Raw genomic sequence first — 24,692 nt, 5'->3', positions numbered from 1 at the left:
TGTATATAGAGGTAAGGAATATATGTGGGGGATTCCCTCTTCCTCACGCCCCGGCACTTTGTTGAAAAGGGAAGTGACATTTGACCGAGCGCGAGTTCAACAGCAATGGCAGATGTGCGCGAAGATATATATATATATATACTTTTTTTTTTACTGTGTCTTCACCGGATGCTGGCGTAAGATGCTTGAGAAAAATAAAGCTAATGAAGCGGTATTGCGTAGCCATCATACTAAAGCCCCATACAAAAATAAATGCTTTAAGAAACAAAAAAAGAAATAAAGAGAAGAGAAGGCGCATTGAGGAAGTATTTGTTATGTTGACTTCGAAGCCCAAAGACATTTTAGGAAGAAAACGAAAAAACAAAAGAAAGGGAAAAAGCAGAACGAAAGTGTTTGCCAAGAAAAAGAGGAAAAGGTGGAGAAAAGGAAGACGCATAGTTTAAGCGTATGTATGTGGTTGTGCGTGGACAGTAGTGGAAGATGAGGATTTTGGCTGACCTACAGGGTAAATGATGGTGACATTAATTCTTCTCTTTGTTTTCGTCATGTTAAAAGCAAAACAAAAGGAAAAGAAACGAGGAGGCAGAAACGAGAGGAAATAGAGGAAAGAAAAATAAAAGAATAACGAAGGATGGGAGGTGAAATGGGGGCTATGTTACCTGCGCAGCGGGAAGTGAAACACAACAAAACCATAACAAATGGACACATAATCCCTCTACGTATATCCTTCCTCCCATTCCCCAATCTGGTTTTTCCTCATTTCAGTAACATATATGTTCACCCGTGAAGGTGTGGGAATCAGCGCTTTGTTTTGTTTTGTTTTTCACTTTCGAGGAGCATGGGGGCGGGGGGAGGGGGCAGTGTATCCTTTCTTCAGCTGTATTTAATGTTTTTATTTTGTTTTGTTCTTTTTCCTCTTCTTTTTTTTTGTTCACACCACGTACTCGCTCCGTATGTGCTTCCCTGCTATTTTGTACAGGTGTCGGTGCCAGTGAAGATGTGTACGGAAGTGAAAGGTGTGTACCTTGTATCTAGCATCGCTTGCCCTCCCTCTCCCCTTCTATCTCTTTATTTCTCTTCTTCTATTTGTTTTTTTTTTAAACTTCCCCACCCCACCCCCCACCCCCCGTCTCCCAAGCCCCTGCTTCTATTTCATTTTATATCTTTCCCTTCTTTCTGGTTCTATATATAATTATATATAATCATATAATTATTTGTTTGTTTACTTTACTGTTTGTTGACTTTTAGGGAAAGAAGAAGATTATTGTGCTTGTGATTATTTGTTTGTTCGCCGACCACCACGTATTATATCAACATGCCACGTCTATGTGAAGTTGGGTCGTTAGTTCAGTGGGGGGAGAGGTTGGAAAAGCGATGAACGCAAGGGGGAAAATTAATTTTAAAAAAAAGCAGGAACAAGAAGGAGAAAAATATGTAATGAATTGAATTGACACAAATAAAATAAAGCATTTTTAAAGGAAATGAAACGAAAGAAAAAGAATATGATTTGACAAGAAGAAGAAGGTGAATGCTGATGAAGGTGTCGTGAGGGAACAATAGTGAAGAGACCACATGTACGTATAACCGTAGAGGGGTGAAGCATTCGCACCACTCCAATGGGAAGGGAACGAGTACCATCTTTTTTTTTTGTTTTTAAGCCTTGTTCTTTCGATGGCCAACTGAGATCTTCCTCTCATCTTCGCGACTCACACACGCATCCGCATGCATCCACATATATTTATACCATCTCACACCTGAACCTTCAAAACGGGAAGTGATTTGTGTATATATGCGCGTGCTTTTGCACATGCGTGTGTATGTGTGTGTGTGTGTGCCTTTGTGTGTAGGACGCTTGGGATCCTGTTCATGTTTTTATATCTGCTTTAATTCTTCATCTTCAGTGCAAATTTCATTTCATTTCTTCCTTTATGCAGAGACGATATGTATGCGATTTATTTATCGTTAGTTCACGGTATCATATATTAGTTGCTCTTCCACCCATGCTTATCCGCGTATATGAATTCTTCATGGGTTTTGGTTGTTGGTTCTTCAAAATGCGTGAACGCGGCAAATGAGGATGTTGGAGATTTACCTCAACGGCGGTAATTGGTGCAGTACGAATTATGAAGCTTTGTTATATTGGCAGGGGAATGCAAGTGGCGGGTGCTTCTTTTTCTTTTGGAGTCGTGCCATCATTTGAAATGGAGCGTAAAGGCTGTGCTTCGGTTAAATTTGCAGAGGGGGGAATTGTTCAAATGCTTTCGGGTCCTGATGCTTTTAGAGCCGGTGCATCGTGGAGATGGATGATTTTGTTTTATTTTTTATTTTTTTTGAAGTTGGTTTACGTATGAGCAAGCAGCATAGCACCCTTAACAAGTGGCTCGGTAGGCTTGGACCAGTCGTGTTGTGCGATGATAAAAGCGTTGAGATATTTTAGGTGTTAAATTGTAACATACATAATTCTGTTTGCTTTCGTTCTCTTTTTTTTTCTTTCCATGTTATCTTTCTTCTGTGCACACATCGTCTCTCCTACTTTCCACAACGGCAAAAAAGAAGTAAGTACCGCACATCATCATTTGTTTCTTTTTCTTTGCTACTGACGGCGGCTCTTCCCACCAAACTACCGGTTTGCGGAAGTGCAACAAAATGGCATGTGGTGACTTTGGCAAAATGGAATTTTTGGTGCACTCTTCCTTGCACGACCAGGCACCGCAGCGAGTACAACTGAGGGTACGAAATCCCCTTTCTGCGGGGGACATGTTGCAGCAGATTCGAAATCAGTCCGTCCAACTGAAGCAACAATCAGCAGGCGCTGGTCCATCGGCCCTTCTTGGGTCTCATTTGTTCTTTTTTAGTTCAGAAGAGGGCTGCTATGTGCCACTTGACGGGCAATCGGCAAGTGTATTACATAATTATGGCCGTTTGCTGGTGCATGCCCCCGTAACGCCATCTTCCGAGGAGCCCGATCGCCCAACATCATCGCAGCACACACCTCGTCTCGCCCAACGCGGCCCTTCCAACGTCGGTAGCGGCTCCACAGCAGCTGTAGAAAAGAGGGAAGTGTGTGGTAATAAATGTGCAATAAGTCATGACTCAAACAATCAACGGAATGAAAACAGTCAGCCGTCCAAGCTACCACCACTGGAGACAGATATTGCAGGTAATGAAGGACGGGAAGGGGAAATCGAAATGAAACCCACTATGATAAAGGCAGGCCCCATGTTAACAATGGAGCTCATGCTTAAAGTAACGGGAGTTATACTAAGTGAGTATGCTGCACGTCTGAATGAGAGTGTGATTGAACCAACAGAAGAGTCTCTGTGGGGTCTTATAGAAGAAGTCCTTTACGGCGATGGGAACACCATTCCCTATTCGCTTGATCCCCATACTGTGGATGCATTTACACGAACCATTGTGAGAAGTTTATCAAATAAAGGCAAGTCTGACGAGGAAAGTGTGTGAGCTAATGCGCTAACAAAAGCGGCGGGGTGTTCGTGCCGCTGTTGCTTTCCTTTCCTTTCGTTCCTCCTCCCCCCCCCCCCACACACACACACACCCCTCAATACACACGAGCCCTCCTTACAAAGGCTTGGGTCCGCTTAATTATTTTTTTCACTACACAAAGAAGAAAAAAAAAAGGAGAAGGGACGGAAGGGAGCTTTTTCGCGTGGTACGTACGGGGCATATCTTCATGTATACTTGTGTCTGCGCTTAGTTTTTCCTTTGTCTCTTCACATGTATTGCTATCTTTGCTCGCTTCTTTTGCCCTTCGGCACCACATGTTGGATATGCTGTGTGGTTGTTGCGTCCATCACTGGGTTTATGTTACTCCATGTTTGCTCATTACCATTGGATAGTTTTCTACCACTCCTCATATACTCTAAGAGCGGCTCGTCCCTGAAACGTAGTGGTGAAAGCAATGTAACGCCTACAGCGGATATCTGCGGCAGCGACTTAACGCTTTGTGCTGCTGAAGGGATGGATAAAGCATCAGTCAATGACAGTTTGGGGCGGTATTGTATATATATGTGCCTGTGTTTGTCTATGGTATTTAAAAAGTATGACGATTTTACCTGAACTTCGCGGTGCGTGATGTGGTCTACTGGTTGCTAGTCTTCGTAAAATGAATGTAAAGCAGCAACCGTTGTATCGGTTTGTGCTGGTGGTGGGTCGTGCGACTTTCGTTGTAGAGGTGAACCCCCATGTTTTGCGTGTCAGTCATCACAATCCCGTTCGGTTTGTAATGTTGGGGAGAGGTCGTGTCACTTTTCTCCCTTAATAACGCTGTCAGATGCGCTGTGGTTTCGGGTTGTGATGCTTTTTTCAACCACAGGCGACGTGGTCTCGTTCCTTAATGCCCTCTAAATGGTGAAGTGCAACCACGAGCAAATATTTAAAACGAAAAAGGAAGGTGGGGGCCGGGTTGGCACGAGTACATGTTTGCAATTCTATTTTTCCTTTTCACTACCGGTATCATTTTTCCTTTCCTTTTACTTTCCCTCTGCGTCCTCGATGCCACGTGCCAGTGCATGTCTTAATGCTTCTTGTTACCGTCCTTGGTGTGTGTGTATGTGTGTGGGTTCGTTCATCCTTGAAATTAGACATCTTATATATATATATATATTTCTTTTTTGTTTAAACGGGGACTTGGCGAAGGCACTTTTAGAAGCACACGATGGGGGAGTCCTTCGTCCCCGCGCGGTCGTTCAAGCTTTTGGTAGACGGGAAGGTAGAGCTGCGGCAGAAGGGTGCAAAGGAAGTCTCACAAAAGGTGTCAACGGTATTCCGAAGTAGCTCTATCACAGAGGCATATGAAATAACCACGAAGGAATTGCATGAAATTGAAAGAAGTTTACTTCGGACCACTTCCCCGACGTACCGTAGGGGTGGCATGATTGCGATTAGGGCGATTATAGCGTCACTACCTCCTAGAAATCATGAACAGAGGCTGGTTGAGGACCTTGCAACAATTGTATTCGACAGCGTTGCAGATGTGGATGTGTCCGTGAGGATGGCAGCTTTTGAGGCTGCTCATGCACTTGTGCGCAACCTGCAGCAACAGCTTCTCAACTTCTGCTTCCTTCGCACGTTTCGTGGAGTGGCTTGCGGGATAAGCGAGGGGGATAAACGTGTGGTATTGCTCGCAAGGGAGGTATCGTCCGCCATTCGTGAGCTCGTTACGGGGAATGATAACTTTTCATTCAAGACGGAGCTTTTTGTGACCTTCATCAACGAAACCCTGGCACCCTTCTGTTGCGCGACAGGCGATGAAGGCAGCACTCACTCAGCTGTGGTCGAATGGTGCCTCGAGTGGATTTACCACGTTCTTAATCTCCCCGGTGATGACTTTATTATTCAGTTATGGCAGCTGCTAAAACCCCTGTTGCTTCTCTCGGGAACATATAACGGTTCAGAAGTTTTGTCGTTGCTCCAAAAATGTCTTGGTAAGACAAAAGATGCGTTCACTCGACACGTGGACGTACGGGTGGCGAAACTCGTTTCCATAGCATGTGAATGTGTGCAGGATGCAAATGCGGCTCTGGCAAAGAAAAGTGCGCTGGAGTGGATATCAGAGCTGCACACCGTCGGGGCATTGGAGCTTCTGGATCTCACTGATGGCGTTGTAAAAGCGTGTCTATCACAATTAGGGTCTAAGGATCTTGAGACACGCCTTGCGGCTCAGAAGGTTAACCAGAAGATTACTCAGTTCATTGCGGCACCACGTGACGACACAAAAGCTATTCCGTACGAAGCCGTCCTGAAGGGTGTACTGGAACAGCTCGCGGATCGTAGTGTCGAGGAGGTGCGCGTCGCCGCATTGGAGTGGATAGTGCTTGTCTTGCACGCGGCTCCAGACGTCCTGGAGTGTTGCTTCGATGCGAGTTTTGATACAACCGTAGCGCTGCTGTGCGACCGCTCCCTCCACGTTGTGCACAAGTGTATTGAAGTATTGTGTCTGATATCAGGTGAGGTACATTTTGACCACTTCATAGCTCGTCTTGTGGACTTGATCCATACGAAGGCGGATGTGCTACTTCCAAAAGTGCCAACAATCATAAAGCAATTGCAGCTCCGGTATCAAGAGGAGGACTTGGGTCAATGTGAAAAGCTCTGCCTCAAGCTTGCTGACGTTGTTTCCTCGCACAAAGATAAGCGTTTCGTGGAGAAGTTCGTAATCACGCTCAACACTATGCTCTTAACCTCAAGGGAGCTCCTCCCGCTTCGCGAAGTCCTCCACCGGGGCGTCGATGACGCGCGCGCTCGCGAGGCGTTTCTAGGCTTATATAACTGTTTTTGCTATAACACCGTGTCGGCGCTTTCGCTTTGCTTCTTATCCCGTGCCTACGAGCACGCTTATCAACTCGTCCGTTTCATGGGATCCTGTGAGATGTCGGCTAACACACTCGTGCAACTGGAGCGCCTGGTCCGGCTTATCGAAACGCCCGCCCTTTCATACGTGCGAATAGCGTTGATGGAGCCATCCAAATGTCTTCCGCTTGTTAGAACACTTTTTGCAATGCAGCTGATATTACCTCAGTGCTCTCCGCAATACATGATTCTATACCGGCGTATCAAAACAATTCCATCCTTAGCGCGACTCGAGAGCGAGGATTCAGCAAACGCTGTACAGGGCAGCAACAACGCCATTTGGGAGCAACTTTTGAATCAGAGCAAAGAGGCACAGAGATGCACTGCAGAGTTCGAGCGGAGATTCTTTCTGCAGCAGATGGGGGATGCCGACATTTTGTAAAGTACAGATACATACAAATATATATATATATATATATATATTTGTGCCTGTGTGTTTGCGGAGTGTGAGGCCACTTGGAAATGCTTTCACTTATTAACATCGTTTCCCTGAAAATGGGAAAGCGACTTCCCTTCATTGTTTTACTTTCGCCTTTTTTTTTTCTTCACGGATTTGGGAGAAGACATTTCTTGTGTTTGTTTTTTTCCGCTCACCGCTCTTAAACAATCCACTCACCTCTACGGTTATCGTCCTTTGGGGTTTAAAGGGGGGAGGAGAAAGGAGGGAAAAAAATAATAGCAGAGTCAAACGAGAAAACATGTCTGCAACCACAAAACAAGCCATCCCCAAGTTGTTCCCAAAGCCGCTGCACAAATATGTTGGAAACGGAAGGGTGTTTCAGTGCCTCAAATCGTACGAAAAGTATGGTGTGGTTGCTTACCTGAATTCTGTCTATAATCTAGCGCCCTCGTTCAAGTGGATGCTGAGCATCGTTCCGCTCTACGGTATATTTGTTGGAAACCCACCGGTTGAAAAGATTGACGTCAACTCCAGCGCGGCTCTCTGCACGACTGGTTTGTTGTGGTTTGTGTACGCACTTCTCATTCAGCCGCAAAACTCTGGAAGTCGGTCTCTTGCTGCTGTCAATGTGTGTTTGGCGGCCGTACACGGCTACAACATTTATCGCGCCATGTCATACAAGAGGTCGAAAGCTCTGCATTAGTAAGGAATGGTATATATGAGTATCAGTGTGAGTGTGAGATGCGGTCATTTGTAATGCCCGTAAAACAGGGAGAGAAGTGCGTACGAGTATTTTGGGGTATCGAGGAAAAGAAAGGAAGGCGGTGAACGGCTCCTACCGTCTCGGGGAGTATATGAATTAGATTTAATGAATCGAAGGGAAGTCGAAGGGAAACGAAGTTAACGCACGCGTATATTCGCGCGATTATGAAAAACGAGTGTTTGATATATCCATGCAGTTTTCGTTTTGAAGTGGGTCCACTACCGTACGACGTAAGTCAAGTGAACGTAACAAAAAAAGGATGAACGGTGCGTCAAGCCACGGTGTAACGCCTCAAGTCTTACTGACAACATTTTTTTTTTCTAATTCGCTTCAGAAGAGCACGCTGTACTCCTTTCCTTATCTCCATTTCACTTCTCATTATTCTTATCGCCTACGGCGGGGTGGTCGATATTCACACAACATTAATAAAATAACTCTGATCACGTATGGGGAGAAAAGGAAACGTACATGTGGCATTCGTCCCTCCGTTACGTGTCCTTCAAGCGGCTGCCGTTCGGGCGTCGCTCAACGTCTGGTGGTGTCAATTTCAACAAAGGGCTCCTCACAGACCGGGAACGCGGCGATCCCTTCACGGAGCCACATGCATACCGAAACAAGAAGAGCATAGCAGCCATCAGCAAGGTGGCGAAAAAACAAGATATTCTTCTCCGTGAAGAGAAGCAGCGAAAAGAGTTGGATAAGATACAGAGTGGCTACGTAACTGAGAGAGAACTTCATATTGGATGCGACAAACCCCTGGGAGGTAACGCCAACGAAATCGCAAGAGTAATTGATGAACAGGCGCTCATCTCGCCCACACCCGGTGAAAAGTGCTCTACCGCGTTGCGGGAATTGATGGAAAATGAGGTTGACCGTCGAAACCACATGATGGATAAATTTGGACAGCCCGTCGGTGCGAGGGAGTTCCACCGGTTGTTCAAGGAACTGCGCCACGCGGATAATGAAGCAGAAACTATTGAACGCCATCAAACACGGTTGGTGGAAGAGTACGGCGTGTATCCTTCCCTACGCCTTGATGCTTACATGCTTGATGACGATACGTATTTTCCTGAGTGGGTGAACGCACTCCCTTATAGCATACGAGACCGAGTAAAGTTTGGCTCACTCGGCTTGACGGAGAAGGATGAGGCCCTTCGCGTTACCCTAGGGCGCATGCCATTGGATAGACGAAGGCGTGAGTGGGAGCGATTGAAAAAGGCAAAGGAGTACAAGGCAGCAAAGGAAGAAACACTTACGTTAGCTGAGTTGCGTGATGCGCGGCAAGGCAAACGACGCTTTCATTGGCTTCAGCGGAAGCGCCAAAAGCGTGCATCAATACTTAGGCGGTTGGCCCTGAGGAAACCGGACGCATTCGAACTATGGCCCTCTCGCGTCGTAGACTATAGTCAGCGAATCGCATTCATTGCGCAACATGTGGAAAATGGGCTGGATACCAAGGGACAGTGGCCGTTGGATCCCGAGGAACTAGCGCGAGCCCGTGTGAGGCGAAGCAAGGAAGAGGCAGAACGTACTTTTCTTATGAGCGCGGAGGAGAAGCGTGCGCACAAGAAGCTAAGTGGCAGAAGCGGGGATGGCAGCATTGCCGAGATGCTACAATCCTTGGAGGTCCCCGATAAACCCTTCAAGAGGCTTTCCCGAAAGGTTTATGCGAACAGAGTAAATGCCATCGTCCACGGCGACCAGGATGAATACGGACGGCGTTACCGCAAGATGGAGACTCGCTCAAAGCGCCGGATGCGTCCGTACGCATCACTTGGGGAGATAGGACTTGAAAATGAGCTACGGAAGGAACCAAGAATTAATGCAAAGGGATTGAACAACACGGATGATGAGGATTGGCCACGGCACACCAAGTCGTGGGGAGACGGGATGCCGTCCATGCGTTATGGCTCCTGACGAGCATAATCTCCACATAAACGTACATACGGCCAAATCAATGCATACAGAAGCACGTTACGCAACCTCGTTGGTTCATCTGGTGATGAACGTCACATGCTTTTTCGACGTTGGTCACAACGTTTATATCGTTATAACTCCTTTTCTCTCGTATAGCGCCATCTATGGCTTTGCTGTCACCTCGTTTGCCCGGTTCGTTGGGTTTATCATTCCCCCATTTTCTTCTTACTCTGAATTAATTCCTATTTTCGTGATGCACATCCTCCTGTTATCTTTCACAACCGTTATGCTCCCTTGTAGCACCGGAGAATCAGAAAATTCGGCCAATCATTTCAAGCAGGAAGGGCGAAGGACCAAAAGATTAGACAAAAAATACAAATAAAGGGGTAGGGAGAGACACAACAGTTATGTTCACAAAGGGGTCCATGTCACGGAAGCTTCTGTGTGCCACAGGCGCTTTGGCGGGTTTGGGTTTTGCTGGCGGCTATGTGACATATCAGCGGCGGTTGGAGGAAAACAGGAGTTGCACCGCTGAGGATTTCAACGCTGCGCAGGACCAGACGGAGCTGCAGTTTGCACTGTCGCATATCACCGACCCAAAGAAGTGCCCACCCATTCTTCTCTACCGCTACTCAACGTGCCCTTTTTGTGCCACCACGAAGAGTTTTCTCGATTACAACAAAATCCGATACGAGTGTGTGGAGGTGGAGCCAATGTTTAAAAAGGAGATATCCATGAGTGCGTACAAGAAGGTGCCGCAGCTGAAGTTCTGTGTAAGGGGTGATGACGGTCCTTTCCTCGTGGATTCGGAGGTAATAGTCAGTACCGTTGCGAAACACGTAGGAATGGGAAAGCAGTTGGAGGACCCTGAAGTTAAGAAATGGCGTGAGTGGGCTCGTGGGCCTATGGTTCGGCTCTTAACATTGGAATTCAATTCATCCCTCCTAAACTCATGGGGGTCATACTCGTACATTGACAACATCGAAACTATCCCGTATAAGAACAAGATCTTTCTAAAACTTGTGGGTGCACCGGTCATGTACCTCGTGGCGCAGTACGTCACGAAACCACGACTCCTAAAAAGCGGGGACTTGCTCCCCACGGACGATCCAAAGGTGAAACTCCATAATGAAATTGACAGGTTTGTTAAGGAGGGTTTACTCGACGGGAAAAAGAAGTTTCATGGCGGTTCCAAGCCGGATCTCGCGGATTTGGACACCCACGGTGTGCTGCAGTCCGTCAGAGGGCATCGACTATACAATGAAATTATCGAAGCAACAACAATCAAGCCGTGGTTGGAGCGGATGGATGAGGCGGTGGGTAATGAGAAATACATCCCAAAGTGACAGATTGATCCTTAACTACGATCCGTGTCTTCTCTTTTCCCCATCCTTCTCTCTCCGGTGCATAAGCACCACCGCAACGTCTTGTTGCATCAGTGTTTTTTTTTTTTTAGACTGTTTAATTTATTTAGCCATTTAGTTTTTTTTTAATGCGTACATATGTACATGTGTGCAAGTGTGTATGTTAATCGTATCGTTTTTCTTCCCTTTTAACCGTTAGGGTCTTCATTTTTCCGCAACGTCCTCAAAATAGCAACAAAAACGAGAAGAAAATAAAGAAAACAAATATGGCTAATGATGGTACTCTCGGAATTGCCAGCGGAGAAAGAAGAAGGAAATGGGGGAGGAATTGAGGGTATGTGCTGTCAGTCAGCTGTGCCAGACGCAACCCCCCCCCCTCCCTCAATAATAGTTCTTTATTTTTCGTATGGCTTACCCTTTTTACATTTTTATTTCGTTTTCAGTAAGAGGAGTAGGCGGAAGGAAGAAAGGAGTGCGACCAAGTTGGTGCCGGGTGACCACTGTGGAAATAAGGCCCTTTGCACACAAGGAAGAAGACTCGCGTTGATTGGCCACCCTGGTACCCACAGACGTACACATTTATATATATATTTGTATATCTATTGATTTTTTTTCTCGTTTTTGAATAGGGCTGAAAAAATGTACGTGGAGAAGAGCCCGCGCAAGCGGTGTGCCGTGGCTGTAAAGGACGGAACAAGTATACTTTTTGTAGTTCTTGCTCGCCCGTTGCCACCGCCTCCTCCCAAAGAGCCGGAACTGCTAATGTTTTTTGAAAAGCCCTCGTCACCAGTGGCCAAACAACCTGAACCCGCAACGGGAAACGAGGTGGAGTGGCAAAAGTGGTCTGCCGGTTCATATTGCGTGCCGCTGGTGGTCGATGAAAGGGGAGAAATTCAGCGCTACGACAAGCTTTGCCATAGAGAGTTTCCAAATTTGAGAGACGCATACAGACAGTGTGGTCCATTCGAGTCCTTTGTGGAGTTTGCGGCGTTGTTCGGATGCCTACGTCTCGACAGGATGTATTTCCTTGTTGCTACAAAAGTTGAGGAGGCTGCGGTGCTGCCATTTGGTGGCGCAATCCTCCGGGTTGGTGGCACGGAGTGGATTTCGTTTGGAATTCCCGGTTCGGAACCCCTGTACCTGACGTCGGGGGATAGAAATAGGTTGAAGGAGTTTGAGACCTATAGCCATGAAGGGGGTTATTACTATTCGGATGACTGCGACTTACGGCGGCCGTTTCCGTTCGTTTCATCAAAAGACGGTAACGGCCCACAGTTTCACAGTGACTGGTCAAGGCAACTGCGAAAACCGTTTGTAACAGCGGGCGTTGAAAGTTGTTGCTCGGTGTTGCTCCGCGGGTTCGCTGCGGAGAAGGAGGTTTTGCTTAAAGACGGCTCAATCCTTCATGTGTTGCTGTGCGGGAGACAAAATAACCTCAATCCAGGCCCCCGGTACTTCGGTAGAGGATTGAACGCAGTCAATGCGGTGGGAAACGACCACGTGTACGAGTATGTGATGTGGAGACAGGGCGGTGGCAATGGCCCTATTCAGTTTGCCAAACACACAATACTTAGGGGCACGGTTCCCGTACATTGGTCAACACGAATCAGCAAGACTATCTCGGAGCCAGCAATGATGTTCAGTCAAAATAAGGAAGAAGTTCTCCGAGGGTGCGATTCGTACTTCAGTTTCGTCTTCACTCAACTGGTTGCCATCATGAGGTACGACTCGGGAGAACAGCTCACCGGCAGGGGCCCCAGGTTGCGCTGCGTCAATATGCTTCGTCAAAGTCATCATAGCAGTGAGGAAGCTCTGACAAAACACTTTACAGAAGCCGTCACGAAATCACAAGCGGCGCTGCAGCAGGCGTTTCCGGGGTCTCAACTTGATCTCGTGCACGTCGACTGGCTCAACATGCTAAAGGAACAGGGTATTGACCGCACCACTACAACCTTTTGGACAACCCTGCTCGCCACATTTTCTACAGACGAACTGGTTACCGCTGGAACCATAGGCGTTGATGGAGGCGTTACGCTGAACTCCTGCCAAACCAGCTTTGTGCGAGTGAACTGCGCCGACTCATTGGATCGAACAAACATTGGGTGTTTTTACACCTGTTTCCAATCAACATTAAATATGTTAGCCTATCTCAGGTTGGAGCCCGACAGCTTCGTCGATCAGAACCGACTACCCCCGCTAGAAGAGCAGGAAGGCGAGAGACCTCTGGAAACCACCTTAGCAATGTTGCAGTTAAGCGGTTCCCCTCGAAGGGACTCCGTGGCCACGTGGCAGGAGGCGTGCAACCCGTCACTGTACCCCGCCGCCATAGGTCGGGCCCTCTCGGAACTGTATGTTTACAACGGCGACACCATTGCGCGTCTTTACACCAACTCGGCCGCCATGCACAGTAACATTTTGCGGGGTATTTGCGGCCTAAAGGCGGCTGCATCCAATATGGTGATTGCAACTCAGCGCCGTTATGAAAACGCGTTCGAAGACAAGAGCAAGTTTCGGAATATTGAACTGTTGCTCGGGCGCAACATCGACATACACTTTCCATCCATGAGCCAAGCCTTTCTCAAACGCCCTGTGCCGGTGGAGAACTGGGGATGCGCCCTTATAGCAAAGGGCATTCCCGTAGGTGTTCCGTGTTCTGAGATAGAGCAGGCTGTGCGTAAGGCATGGGACAGTTTGGTCGTACCCCGATTGCGAGAGGACGGTATTCCCGTAACCTCAAGTGATGCGCTGACTTTCATCATATCTGCCGAAGACAATGAGGGCGAGTACCACGATGAATTTATATGTGCCGTGAAACAGCTCACGTTTGAGCAGGACACGTCCGGGGAGGAGGATACAAATGCCGAACAGAATAGTGAACATCTTGCGGTGATCGAGTTCGACAAGGACTTCTGCCGCGCACTCGATGCCCCGTTCCTTTTACAAGAGAATGCCATACTCAAGTTTCAAACGACCGGTGTTGCTTTAGAACCCTACACGTACCCAGTGCTGTCGGAAAATGGAAATTCACGAGGAATCGTTCGGAAGGCGGCCAAATCACTTCGGAGTGGGGTTAAAAATTTCGTGCGGGGATTATACAAGTAAATGTTGCTCGAAATGAACTGGGCAGCCGTTGCCGATGCCTGCGTTTCACAAACCAGGGCCAAGTTCGCTCTCACCGGATTACGGACAAGGGGGCGACACTCCTAATGTTGCCTTTTTTTCTTTTCATTTTGCTTTTGTTCATGGAAGTGAACGGCCGGTATTGTGTTTTAATTTACTCATGTGCACCCTCGCATTGGAGGCGGTGATTTTTGGTGCTCCGTACTCCTGTCGACTAAATATGTGATCATCTCGTTTTTTGTCGCGGTGCTCTCTTTTGTTCTGTTAATTTGTTCTACGTGTTCCTATTAACCCGTCCGGTGTTTGCTTTTCCCGCATGTCATGGCAATTTGACCAGATCATGTCACTTTGATTCACATGCACGCCCGCGTGCAACAGCGATGGAGTTCAATTACCTTTCGCATTTCTTTTTGCACATCATCGTGGGGCTGTAAACTTCTATCTGCCTCATTATTGCAGCTCTTTTTTTTTTTTTTGCGTATCGCGCGTCACGCCTCTCTCATTTCTCTGTTTTGTTTGGGTAAGGAGCTGCGGGTCTGAATACTTATTTCCCCGCGTAGAACAGCTGGATTGTACGAACCGTAGGGCACGGCACAGGGAGGCGAATTAAGCGGGAATTGCACCGGTTGCCGTGGGAGGAGATGGGATCAGTTCCGCTCTTGCGGTAGCGATGCATCGTGTTGGGTCCGAACGGGGTTTCATGGCAGGAGGCGCCCGCAGAGCAGACGTGGCGCATCGGCTCCCCCGCTAATGCCAATATCTTTTTTTTTTTTTAACCTTGAAGACAATTCCTTTTCAACCCGCACAGTTTGGTAGCCCATGATGCCAAGGTGGTTTAATTATAAATTCCACCTAAACTGGCAACTTTGCTTACGTTTCATGTACATTTGGCTGAAGGAAGGAGGAGGGAGTGGAAACAGCGCTGATGTTAGTCGCTTGGAACATTGGTTCGTATCATTAGTGTGTTCCCTCCAGACGCATTTGTTTGTCCTTCCTCCTGCTCTCCTTTTGCGTGGATGACCATTAACAGAAGGGGGTTCAGCAATGCGTTTGCTCGAGATGTTTATTTCATCCAACCTGCCGATACCTCGACCGAAGGTGGTAGGATTTGGTTGTCGTTCTTGCTGGTCGGTGTCGCTGTTGCCGTCCCAATGTGATTTCTGCTGTGGAGCTCAATTGAATACGACCGAACAAGCATTCATTTATTTTCCTTGCTAATCACATTTAATCCCTTTACTTTTTTTGTTTCGGGATTTTTTAAAAAAAGGGAGTGGTGCAGCTAAGAAAAGCTCGAGGGAGGAGGCAGACTACAGAGACGCATGTACTTGCATGAGGTGTTGGGTCCCTGGAGTCCCTAAACTGGGTGCAGCATTACTTTTTCGAGATATTGCGAAGGCAGTTCCAAGCCCCGCAATTAACTTCCTCCTTAGTACTCGTTGCATGTGAGAGAACCCTTCATGCCCGTACAAACTTCTTGTCTTCGGGGAGGGGTACTAAGATCCCCTTACGTGGCTAAGAAAGCAACTTCTTCCCCTGACGGTCCCCCCCCCCCTTCACATTCACATCCACGCACACACACACCGGGTGTAATACCGCCAGGTATTAACACTGAGCCAAGTGATGTGATACCTTTCAGTTCCCCATTCCAATGGAAATCAAAGCTGCCAACTCTTCAAACGCTCTGGAACGCGTGGCAGCGGGCGAGTCATCGACTTTCGACCACACGAGCTTCGAAGGTAAGCGAGGGATGGGGTGTTGAAAGTAATGACCGCTTTCCTTAGCATACTCGCCCACTACTTCCAACTTCTGAAAAACGCCTAGTTAGCTGTGAGGCTAAACTATTCTCCCGTTTTTGCACTCCAAAATCATCTGTTTGGTGCTCTCCTTGGTCGCCCGTCTTTGGGGTCCGCCCTTTCCTGTTTTCACCCAAACTGCGCGTGGCTCACAAATTGCTGAGGGGGATCTCCAGCTTTGCCTGCTGATGCTGAAGGTTTCATCGCACTGACCACCCAATACCGCATCCCCTAGCAACACAGCGCTATCTGACCCGCAACGCTCCTTCATTCGCGTTGAAATCCCGGTTTCTGGTTGCTATCTCGGCCCCGAAGTCACTTCGCCAGAGGGGCCCCTTCTTCCCCCTTCCATTGAGCCCAAACTGGCACGTCCTCTTCCCCTATTGTGGAAAATGTTTAGACCTGTCGAGGCACCAGTGCCCCCCAAACTTGTGGATCCGCTGTCGCGACGCTTCGGCGAAGAATTTCAACTGGAGCCTGTGCCTGGGCCCCATTCCCCGGTGCGGCCGCAGCCCCTCCCATGTGAGCGTAACAGCTTCGCCCCCTACTCACCCCTGATTGTCCATTTGCAAAGAAATGCCTTTGCGTTCGTTTTATTTTTCTTTTTTTGCGTTGACTTGTCCTTGCACTTTCGTCAAAGGCGTGCGCCCCCCCCCCACGCCTGCGCCTTGCGGTTCCAAAAGCTCCTTGGCGCGGGTAGTGCTGCGGGCAGTGTACGAGAGTGCGCCCAGCGACCAACGGGGAGAGAAAATGCTGTTCCAACACGACACGGCTGATCCCCACACTGTGCAATGCATCGATTTCCTGGGCGGAGGCACGGAAGTGGCGTTCCGCAGATGTAAATTTCTGTCAACTCTCCGCTGCCCATGAATGTACAATGCGACAGGACCCGACGCCACGTTATTGCTTTTCCGCCGAATTGGGCATAGGATTTTATTCACGAGCAGCGGCCGCCGATGCTAACCGACACCCTCACAATACCTCCCAGTACCCTTCTAGTAAAACCTCCTGGGCTCGTTGCCCCAATCTTCGAAATCTTCTTCAGTTTAGCCGGACTTATTCTTCGTAATGGTACTGATGACCGTTTTTTTTTTTTTTGAAATCGCGAAGATGTAAATTTACGGGCATGATAGCGGGCCACGCGCGACACGTACGCTACCATGCAACGCAGTCAGTTACTGGGCGGCACACCCTATTCCGTTGCACGAGGACTTATGTTCATGAATGTTTGCACGGCCGTGTCGGAGCTGAGAGTGCTATGATAGCTTTTCCGGGACACTATCGTAGTATTCAAATTTATCTTCATTTCCTTTTGCCCCCTTTTTTTGCCGGCATTCCCACAATGAGTCGATATCCGTCATCCAAACGACTTCGGTGCAAAAGAGCGCGGGTTGGGGCACATTTTGACATCCTGTTTCTGCAATTCGAGGTTGAGGTTCCGGACTTCGCACGAAGATGCCTGTCGCTGCAGTGGCCTCCCTCCATATTTTTTGCTGTCATATTTTCCCCTCCTTTATCCTACGCGCTGACGTTTTCTTCTCTCATACGCCTCTGTTACCGAAAGTTTGGGGGGCAACTCTTGATATATATATATTTTATTTTATTTTTTAAAGCCCCCCATATCCCGACGCGCCACGTCGATAAGTACAAAGCCACACGTCCCGCACCGGGCAACCTCACGCGAATGGTGGAATACACCTTTCCTTCCGACCTTTTCCTACTGTTTGACAAACTGAAGCCCCGGAAGAGGGTTAAACCACCGGAAGTCTTAAAGCATCAAGGTGGTGGTGGGTAGAAAAAAAAAACTGTGTAAATTTCGCTTTTTTTTTTCAGGTGCATTTAGACGCCGTGCCTGGTTCCGTGTTGCCGCGGTCTAATACACTTGTTTATAAGTGGCCCTGGTGAAGCACAAGGCCCCTGTCTTCTCTCACGTTGGGCAATGACCGCTGGACCCCATTACGGTGAAAACGCTTGATAAGGCGATGGGCTCTTGCCCTCAACGACGTCCCAAACCACTCGAATCGAATCAGTAGCACGAAGATGGGAACGTTTGCGAAAGAAGTGGGGTGCGTTGTTCTGTCTTTTGCCTCTCGGTGTTGGGTCAACCGCCCTCAACGATGGTGTCTTTTTTCTGTCGGCTCTCAGAACTTTGGAAGAAACCATTCCAACCCCGTTTCCCAGTGCGGCTTCCCGCTCCGCCGTTCTCATAAGGTCTAATTCCTTTATTAGCTCCCGCAGTGCGGGGCCAACGACTGAATGTGTGGAGAACCCCCGAGTTCCAGACCCAGAGGCCTCCGGGACCTATTCCTTTCTCGACCGCAAACTCACTGTAGATGCGTGCTCGAGCCGGGTTTCCGCACACGTCGATTTGAAGCCATCATTTGGTTAAGGCACTTCGCTGGTATATTCCACTTCCTCTGCATATCGGTGGCAGCTCTAACAGAGACGTTTTTTGGCTCTGAGTCCGATATTTTTTACAGTTCACCGGCGTTGGTTGGGTTTCCAGGCTCCAAATGCCAATCACTTCCTGGTGTGGAGGGAGCGGAAGAATCCACTTTTCAACTCAACACCAGCACTTATGCGAATCTAGCACTAAGGCACCACCAGGAGAAGGAGCCTCTTGCAGGCCATCTCTCGCCAATCCGAAATTGACTAACTTAATTAGCGGGCACCGTCCTCAAATTCCAACCGTTGGAAGCTTTCCCTATCCAAGGGAATATGTAGGAAGTGCAGCCCACCACAATGTAACGAAGTGGCCTTCCCCAAACAGAACGGAAACACCAGCTTTCTCCTCCACACGGCGCACCAGCGAATCCTCCGTCCTCTCAGCTCAATTCCCCCGAAAACGAGGCACCGTCCACCACAACACCAGCACGTGCCACCACCCGCGCCTGAGGCCTCGGAAAATACCCGTAATGAGGGCGTTTTGTGTGTGTGTGTGTGTGTGTGTGTGTGTGTGTGTGTGTGTGTGTGTGTGTGTGTGTGTGTGTGTGTGTGTGTGTGTGTGTGTGTGTGTGTGTGTGTGTGTGTGTGTGTGTGTGTGTGTGTGTGGGTTCGTAGAAGTCTGCTGCGGTCAGCGGAAGATGGCGGGGTTTTGCAGTTATTCCGAGTAAGCAACCGTTAGCAACCAGAAACACACGGCTTTATAAGGCGTCCCCCTGCGAGCCCACCTCCACGAGAGAGGTGGTGGCGTCGCCCCGCTCTTCCAACTAGAAACCACTCGGGTCAGTAAGGCCAGCGGATGGCCGGCGTAGCGAGCGGGGCACCTCTACTGGAGAGAAGCTCCCTTGCCCTGACGAGCACCAAAATCCTGGCACCTTTTTTCTGCGATTTCCTCGCTGGTAAGCTGGTGTTCTCCAGTTGGATCCGGAAAGCCCGGCCGTTATAAAGGAAGGGGACTCCGCGCCTGTTCCGGTCCGGTTCGCCCCCTCATGTCCTTCGACTCGCGGTGTTTCTGCTAACGGCGTCGGGAAAACATTTCCGTCGGTCGGAAGAGGGTAGGGGTATACCGATTTGGAGTACGGAAATTTGGGTTGGTTTGCCGCTCGGAAGTGGGGCGCATTTTTTTTTCCATCTTTGCAGGTTGTTTGTCGCACAGGGTGCGTCCTGCCCGTTGGTCCGCCAACCTCTTTTTCTTTTTTTTTTTAGATATTGACCCAGCGGATACGCGTGGTTGCCCGCCTGACTTTTATGATCCTTCTCACCGTAGCTTCGTGCTGCCCACTCCTCGTGTCAGTTTTGGGCGCTTCGCCACTTTTCACTTTCGTAGTCGGTGGGTATGAGGGGTTGGTTCTGGAGAGGGTGAGGTGGGGGATTGAGAAGTGCCTCTGAACATTTCTTTTATTAGAACTGGTTGTGGTGTTACCGTTCCGCGTTTCAGTGAAGTTCTTTGCAGTTTAATGAGCTTACCTGGTGCACATGCTTGAAGATGAATGGGGGATAGGGTTGCTATTTCCATTGCATGGTGCTGTGGTCGCGGATCTATGCTAGGGATGGCCTTATTTAACATATTTAAGTGAGTAAAAGAGGATCTGAACCCCCTTTAGGTGCCTTGTGTGGACCGTGCCGAGCGGCTTCTTAGCACTGTTGAAATACAAATGCACTGAACAAGAGTACCGGTGTGTGTATCTGCGATGTGGCGTAGGGACCGGTTGTTTTTTCAGTTGGCGATTTAACTTGTCGGCGCCCCCTTGTTTTTAGTCAGGTGAGTTGCCAGCCATTTCCCACCATTGTGACTATGTTACGACGTTTCATTATACATTCGTCGCAGCACACAAAGCAGCAACGAACCCAGTCGTTGGAGTTAAACGGTTATGGAAAGATGGGCTCAAAGAAACAACGAGGAAATGTTAATCCTGGTGGCTAACTTTTGGGATCGCTTGGTAGTGCTAATGCTAAATTAAGGAGATTGTGTCGGATGTGGTGATCGCTGGAGCGTACAAGGGTGCAGCGAGGGTGTCGTTACACCTGAAAACGTAAATTAACCCACTTGATGGAGTGTGGCAAGAGATTTTCGGATGCGAAGAGGTGGGAAGCCATGTTCCCGCCCCCCTTTTCGCCGTTCACATAACACTGTACTTCAGTTGCTAGTGCTTTCGGGATGGAAAATTCGTTGGACGTCTGTGTAAGTATTGCACTTCCGCCCCTTTTTAACTACTGACTCGCTCTCAGGAGTTTGGGCTCCACAAGGTCCTCAACAGCACTATTTTAAAGGTTTTCAAACTCACAGGAAAACATGAATAAACATTGCGGTGACTTTCGGAGCTTACCGTTGTGTTTGCAAGTTTTCTTTGTTTCACGAGTGGTTGTGTTTTCTGCCAAAGTTTTCTGGGGGTTCGGTCTTAGTTGTCGTTGAAACGGTTTACTGCCATTTCCCACTCAGTGTTTGGAATTTCAAGCCTGTGGACATTGTATCCGCAGTTACATTTAGGAGAATTTGTTGCTTTGGAAAAAGAAAAGAAGTCCAGTGTGCAACTTCGACCCCCCGGGATACCCTTCGCTTGGCTGAACTATGCCATAAACCATGTGCTAATGTTCACAGTATCTGAATTTTGTGTGAAAGTACATGTACCGACTTTCACTTCCATAATTGAATCTTATGGCATATGATCTGTGGGAGCCGATACAGATGGAAGGAGTCGTTGATTTAGGTGTACATGATTTTATCATTTATTCAGCACGGCACCGCTGCGACCCCCCCCCCCCCCCCATACACACCCAAATGCAGATCGGTTGACTGAACCGTGGGTTACCGAGTTTTGCTTCACGTGACGATGGTCGTTGATGCATTTATTTTCCTTTACCCAATTTCTGTTTCTTAAATTTGGAATTTTAAATTCCCTCATCGGTGCAGATCTTACCTTTTTCACCAGACCCCTTGAAGTAGCTTTTCGCCACATTGGGGCGCTTGTGCGTATTATTCGTTCCTCGGTGTCTTCTCGAAGTCAGACAGCCTTCGTAATACGTAACCACAGTATTTCTATTTTTCGCGTTGTAATGATATGAGTACCTCTAGTGGCATTGCATTTTGGCGATATTTCACTGCAAGCCGACACGTTTTGCAGAATTTTGTCGGCGTGCTCCGTGTATATCCCTTGATCTTCTCGAACGACTAATACGTTTGTCTGTCTGTCTTTTTTTTTTTTTTTACAGCTTTCGAATTGGAACATCCGTGACAATTTTTGTTCTTATAAGCTTCGTTTGTTGTTACCGGTATTCACATAAACGGAAAAAAATACGTATAAGGTGTCCTCACCCAAAATGCGGCGTGTAGTTGCTTCACGCAAAGCGATTTGTGAGTACCGCCTGTACTCCCAAGTTTCCCCGCAGGGATACCCAGTCACTGCGGCAACTCCTCAACAGATAAGGCGGGTACCGTTTTACCGCCACCGGAAGCTTTATGATCTTACAACGCGTGAATTGAATGAGGAGGCCATACGCGATTTTTTGCCCCCCAAACCCGCTGTGCCGGCGGGATGGAGCATGGAGCACAAAATTGGAAGTTGCAGGTTTGATTTGACCAAAACAATGGGTGCCGATGATAGTGCAAGGGAAGATTTGCACGTCGTTGCCTTGATGGAGCCAAAAAAATATGAACAAACATATCGGATGGACAATGGGGAACGGAACGGTGAAGAATATCTAGTTTTCAACCTCTTTATAAAGAAACATCAACACTCAGGGGGCGTGGAGTTTGGGTTAACTTCGATTGACATGGAATTGGTGATGGATTCGCTTGTGGTTCACAGCACGGATAGGGAAATGGACTACTCTATCGGAGCTTTAGGTCCAGGTAAAACAACAAGTGTAGGTACTTCTTTCGGGCAGAAACTGAATATCGAATGCAGACGCTGCAGGGATTATCGTTACCGCGGACCGATGCTTAATGAACTTGATGACGATTTAACTGATGAAATACTAGATTATTTGGATGAACGTGGCGTAAATAACGGCTTTGCTGAGTATATGATGGCTCAGGCGCACTTTCTGGAGCAGGAAGAATATCTTAACTGGCTGCGCTTACTTAAACAGTTCGCTACTTGAATCATTGATCACGAAACACAAGAAAATGCATTCGCGTTGCATTCGTGAGGTGCAAACGTTTGGAATTTTCATTGAGGCTCCTGCGGATTTATCTTCAATTTTCTTTACTTCTCATCCCCCTTTTAAATAAGTTTTGACAGTGCGAACTTACGTTGTGTACAATGTTTCTTTATTCATTTGCACCATTCGAAAAAAAAAAGAATCCTCATGTTTCGTGTAATTTTCAAGGTATTGCATTTTGAGGACTCCTCAGATGCTTTTTCGGAGTGTTTTATGTAAGAATTACCAAAGGGGCGGATGGAGCCCAGGATCGAAACATCAGAAACATATGACACTGAACCCAACGTTGTACCTTTACCGCTTCCCGGGTCCACACGGCCCAGGACCGTACACTATGAAGTACTGGTGGACACTGGGGTGTTTTCCTACTGGTATGGAGGTGCCATTCCGGCTACACGAATTTCTTTCAACGTATCAACAGGAACACGTACCTGTTGAGGTGGAGGAGTGGCTTCGTTGCTACATAAAAGATCCCCTTAGCGAGCTTGTCAACGCTTCTAACGATTTCTTTAAAGCTGTGGAAGTGTACCCAGAGGTTGAATCAGCACGTGGATACAAGACGTTGCAACCCAGTATTGCTCCTCTCCTCGTTCCGATGAAAAAATTCGAGGAGCAACTTGGGGTTAAGATATCCCCTGTTGGTCTCAGATCCGTACTATCCAACCCCGTTTTAAAAGACCGGTTTCTAGACGATCTGTTTGATTATAAGTCTTATGTTGAAAAGGGTGGGAGCACGCCTCACCGGCGGCTGGCGAGGAGTCGTTTCGAAGGGTCACTTTCTGTATTAGGGGAATGCGAAAAATGCTTGCCTGAACAACATCAAGTGGAGATCAGCGAAAGTTTAGGTACATTTATCGGGGCCACAGTGTCCCCCGCTGAGACGACGGCAGATGATGAAAGAAGCCTAATTCTTCTGCTCACGACCATTTCAGAAGGGTGCATTAATGCTGGTAACTATAGCGATGCAGCATCCGTGCTAGCTGACGCCTTAATGTTTTGTCATGATCCTGATTCCCAGGCCACTACTCACGCTAATATCTCATTTGCTTCACTGTTAAATGCTGACTTCAAAGGTGCAGAGTACAACGGGAGAGAGGCGGCGTTGCTGCAGCCACAGGTGAAGCCAACGAGCACCGCTTGCGCAAGGGGTTACGTGGGATGGGCGGCGGCGGCAGCATATCAAGATGACTTTGAGAAAGCTGAGGCGATCGTGAAGGATGGTCTCACTTTGTATGTTGGAAACGAACATCTTGAAAAACTAGCGAACAAATTGCAGGCATTACGTGAAGAGCAACCATCCGTCTATAAACAGGTGCCGCGTTCTTTAAGAGAGAGTCGGTCTCACCTTCCTTCACAACAGTCGCGGGGGTTGCTTAGTGGAAGTGGAAAGGGGTTCAGCAACGAGTTTGATTGGGTGGAGTTCAAAAATAAGCTATATCCCAGTAAGATGGATCCACGGAACAATGAAATGGGGTCTGTATTTCGACGGGTTGGGGACCTGGGATCTTTTATTTCCACATCGAGATCGATGGAGAGGTTATGATATCAAGCAAGGCCCACATTGTGAGAGTTTGCGGAATACGGGAAATTCAGTATATATGTATTGCTTCCCCCTATACCCAGTTTAGGTTTTTACAAGCCGCATACTTGCTACCCGCCATGCTGCAGTTGTGTTTCATTCCTTTTAAATTCCCCCGTCCATGTAGGTGAAGAACCTTACATATTCAAAGTTGTTGTTACCTTATTCAAGATAATGCTCTGCCCTCCAGATGTTGCATTCGAAAAGCGGTGCTTCAAGAGGAGCGGAAACAAGGTTACTCCTCCATCTATAGCCCTTGGCACCGGTTTGGAATCTGGATTCTTATTTAAGTTGTCGGCTGTGGAGGATGTCGCGCGTCGAGGCCAGTTTCCAGGCTTGCTAACAAAAGATGAATTTTTGCTGATGTGTGAAGAGAGTGAGCACATTCGGGACGCATACGCAATGGCGAAGCACCTTGTTGCCCTCGCCCCTGATGGCATTTTTACCCGCGCCACACTTCAGGAAACCGCTGGAAAGGTTGGTTCCACTCAAGACACACTCAGTGTTGAAGAGGTCGATGCGCTTTTTAACGCACTGGACTCGGATAACCGGGGATACGTGTCAGTGGATGAGTTTATGGATGCGCTGTATGGTGAAGAAGGGAGAGAGGCTATGAGAGAAATAAGGAGGGAATACATGCGACGGAAAATTGAGGCCGAGACCGAGCCCGTCGTGGAGGATGAGGCCAACCCTGAAGCTGATGCGGAAGCGGATGCAGAAGCGGACGAGGAGGCGGAAGCAGATGAAGAGGCAGAGTTGTGAACGGATCTGGAATGGGTGGACA

General features: G+C 48.0%; 17 protein-coding genes across 17 annotated transcripts; 16 read left to right on the top strand and 1 right to left on the bottom strand.

The window, feature by feature from the left end:
* Positions 1 to 43: 43 nt before the first annotated feature.
* TbgDal_VII3920 (hypothetical protein, unlikely) lies at positions 44 to 436 on the bottom strand (the record flags this gene model as incomplete). The annotated part of the gene is made up of 1 exon (XM_011776436.1): positions 44 to 436. One exon carries the CDS (start codon positions 434 to 436, stop codon positions 44 to 46), a length of 393 nt encoding a protein of 130 aa, XP_011774738.1.
* Positions 437 to 838: 402 nt separating this feature from the next.
* Positions 839 to 1,192, top strand: TbgDal_VII3910 (hypothetical protein, unlikely; the record flags this gene model as incomplete). Its single annotated transcript, XM_011776435.1, has 1 exon — positions 839 to 1,192. The coding sequence occupies one exon, from the start codon at positions 839 to 841 to the stop codon at positions 1,190 to 1,192; it is 354 nt and encodes a 117-aa protein (XP_011774737.1).
* Positions 1,193 to 2,646: 1,454 nt separating this feature from the next.
* On the top strand, positions 2,647 to 3,462 carry TbgDal_VII3900 (hypothetical protein, conserved; the record flags this gene model as incomplete). Its single annotated transcript, XM_011776434.1, has 1 exon — positions 2,647 to 3,462. The coding sequence occupies one exon, from the start codon at positions 2,647 to 2,649 to the stop codon at positions 3,460 to 3,462; it is 816 nt and encodes a 271-aa protein (XP_011774736.1).
* Positions 3,463 to 3,735: 273 nt separating this feature from the next.
* Positions 3,736 to 4,077, top strand: TbgDal_VII3890 (hypothetical protein, unlikely; the record flags this gene model as incomplete). Its single annotated transcript, XM_011776433.1, has 1 exon — positions 3,736 to 4,077. One exon carries the CDS (start codon positions 3,736 to 3,738, stop codon positions 4,075 to 4,077), a length of 342 nt encoding a protein of 113 aa, XP_011774735.1.
* Positions 4,078 to 4,675: 598 nt separating this feature from the next.
* TbgDal_VII3880 (hypothetical protein, conserved) lies at positions 4,676 to 6,751 on the top strand (the record flags this gene model as incomplete). Its single annotated transcript, XM_011776432.1, has 1 exon — positions 4,676 to 6,751. The coding sequence occupies one exon, from the start codon at positions 4,676 to 4,678 to the stop codon at positions 6,749 to 6,751; it is 2,076 nt and encodes a 691-aa protein (XP_011774734.1).
* A 316-nt stretch (positions 6,752 to 7,067) lies between these two features.
* On the top strand, positions 7,068 to 7,472 carry TbgDal_VII3870 (hypothetical protein, conserved; the record flags this gene model as incomplete). Its single annotated transcript, XM_011776431.1, has 1 exon — positions 7,068 to 7,472. One exon carries the CDS (start codon positions 7,068 to 7,070, stop codon positions 7,470 to 7,472), a length of 405 nt encoding a protein of 134 aa, XP_011774733.1.
* Positions 7,473 to 8,000: 528 nt separating this feature from the next.
* On the top strand, positions 8,001 to 9,449 carry TbgDal_VII3860 (hypothetical protein, conserved; the record flags this gene model as incomplete). Its single annotated transcript, XM_011776430.1, has 1 exon — positions 8,001 to 9,449. One exon carries the CDS (start codon positions 8,001 to 8,003, stop codon positions 9,447 to 9,449), a length of 1,449 nt encoding a protein of 482 aa, XP_011774732.1.
* A 407-nt stretch (positions 9,450 to 9,856) lies between these two features.
* TbgDal_VII3850 (glutathione-S-transferase/glutaredoxin,putative) lies at positions 9,857 to 10,795 on the top strand (the record flags this gene model as incomplete). Its single annotated transcript, XM_011776429.1, has 1 exon — positions 9,857 to 10,795. The coding sequence occupies one exon, from the start codon at positions 9,857 to 9,859 to the stop codon at positions 10,793 to 10,795; it is 939 nt and encodes a 312-aa protein (XP_011774731.1).
* Positions 10,796 to 11,086: 291 nt separating this feature from the next.
* On the top strand, positions 11,087 to 11,419 carry TbgDal_VII3845 (hypothetical protein, unlikely; the record flags this gene model as incomplete). The annotated part of the gene is made up of 1 exon (XM_011776428.1): positions 11,087 to 11,419. The coding sequence occupies one exon, from the start codon at positions 11,087 to 11,089 to the stop codon at positions 11,417 to 11,419; it is 333 nt and encodes a 110-aa protein (XP_011774730.1).
* A 33-nt stretch (positions 11,420 to 11,452) lies between these two features.
* Positions 11,453 to 13,915, top strand: TbgDal_VII3840 (synaptojanin (N-terminal domain), putative; the record flags this gene model as incomplete). The annotated part of the gene is made up of 1 exon (XM_011776427.1): positions 11,453 to 13,915. One exon carries the CDS (start codon positions 11,453 to 11,455, stop codon positions 13,913 to 13,915), a length of 2,463 nt encoding a protein of 820 aa, XP_011774729.1.
* Positions 13,916 to 15,390: 1,475 nt separating this feature from the next.
* On the top strand, positions 15,391 to 15,714 carry TbgDal_VII3835 (hypothetical protein, unlikely; the record flags this gene model as incomplete). Its single annotated transcript, XM_011776426.1, has 1 exon — positions 15,391 to 15,714. One exon carries the CDS (start codon positions 15,391 to 15,393, stop codon positions 15,712 to 15,714), a length of 324 nt encoding a protein of 107 aa, XP_011774728.1.
* A 404-nt stretch (positions 15,715 to 16,118) lies between these two features.
* Positions 16,119 to 16,502, top strand: TbgDal_VII3830 (hypothetical protein, unlikely; the record flags this gene model as incomplete). Its single annotated transcript, XM_011776425.1, has 1 exon — positions 16,119 to 16,502. The coding sequence occupies one exon, from the start codon at positions 16,119 to 16,121 to the stop codon at positions 16,500 to 16,502; it is 384 nt and encodes a 127-aa protein (XP_011774727.1).
* A 350-nt stretch (positions 16,503 to 16,852) lies between these two features.
* On the top strand, positions 16,853 to 17,521 carry TbgDal_VII3820 (T. brucei spp.-specific protein; the record flags this gene model as incomplete). Its single annotated transcript, XM_011776424.1, has 1 exon — positions 16,853 to 17,521. The coding sequence occupies one exon, from the start codon at positions 16,853 to 16,855 to the stop codon at positions 17,519 to 17,521; it is 669 nt and encodes a 222-aa protein (XP_011774726.1).
* Positions 17,522 to 18,239: 718 nt separating this feature from the next.
* On the top strand, positions 18,240 to 18,839 carry TbgDal_VII3810 (hypothetical protein; the record flags this gene model as incomplete). Its single annotated transcript, XM_011776423.1, has 1 exon — positions 18,240 to 18,839. One exon carries the CDS (start codon positions 18,240 to 18,242, stop codon positions 18,837 to 18,839), a length of 600 nt encoding a protein of 199 aa, XP_011774725.1.
* Positions 18,840 to 21,486: 2,647 nt separating this feature from the next.
* On the top strand, positions 21,487 to 22,269 carry TbgDal_VII3800 (p22 protein precursor, putative; the record flags this gene model as incomplete). The annotated part of the gene is made up of 1 exon (XM_011776422.1): positions 21,487 to 22,269. One exon carries the CDS (start codon positions 21,487 to 21,489, stop codon positions 22,267 to 22,269), a length of 783 nt encoding a protein of 260 aa, XP_011774724.1.
* A 253-nt stretch (positions 22,270 to 22,522) lies between these two features.
* TbgDal_VII3790 (hypothetical protein, conserved) lies at positions 22,523 to 23,872 on the top strand (the record flags this gene model as incomplete). Its single annotated transcript, XM_011776421.1, has 1 exon — positions 22,523 to 23,872. The coding sequence occupies one exon, from the start codon at positions 22,523 to 22,525 to the stop codon at positions 23,870 to 23,872; it is 1,350 nt and encodes a 449-aa protein (XP_011774723.1).
* Positions 23,873 to 24,082: 210 nt separating this feature from the next.
* TbgDal_VII3780 (I/6 autoantigen) lies at positions 24,083 to 24,670 on the top strand (the record flags this gene model as incomplete). The annotated part of the gene is made up of 1 exon (XM_011776420.1): positions 24,083 to 24,670. One exon carries the CDS (start codon positions 24,083 to 24,085, stop codon positions 24,668 to 24,670), a length of 588 nt encoding a protein of 195 aa, XP_011774722.1.
* Positions 24,671 to 24,692: the final 22 nt, after the last annotated feature.

The sequence above is a fragment of the Trypanosoma brucei genome, chromosome 7 (assembly GCF_000210295.1).
Source record: "Trypanosoma brucei gambiense DAL972 chromosome 7, complete sequence".
Lineage (NCBI taxonomy): Eukaryota > Euglenozoa > Kinetoplastea > Trypanosomatida > Trypanosomatidae > Trypanosoma > Trypanosoma brucei.
The sequence above is the reverse complement of the archived record's forward strand: the minus strand, read 5'-3'. Positions and strand labels throughout refer to the sequence as shown.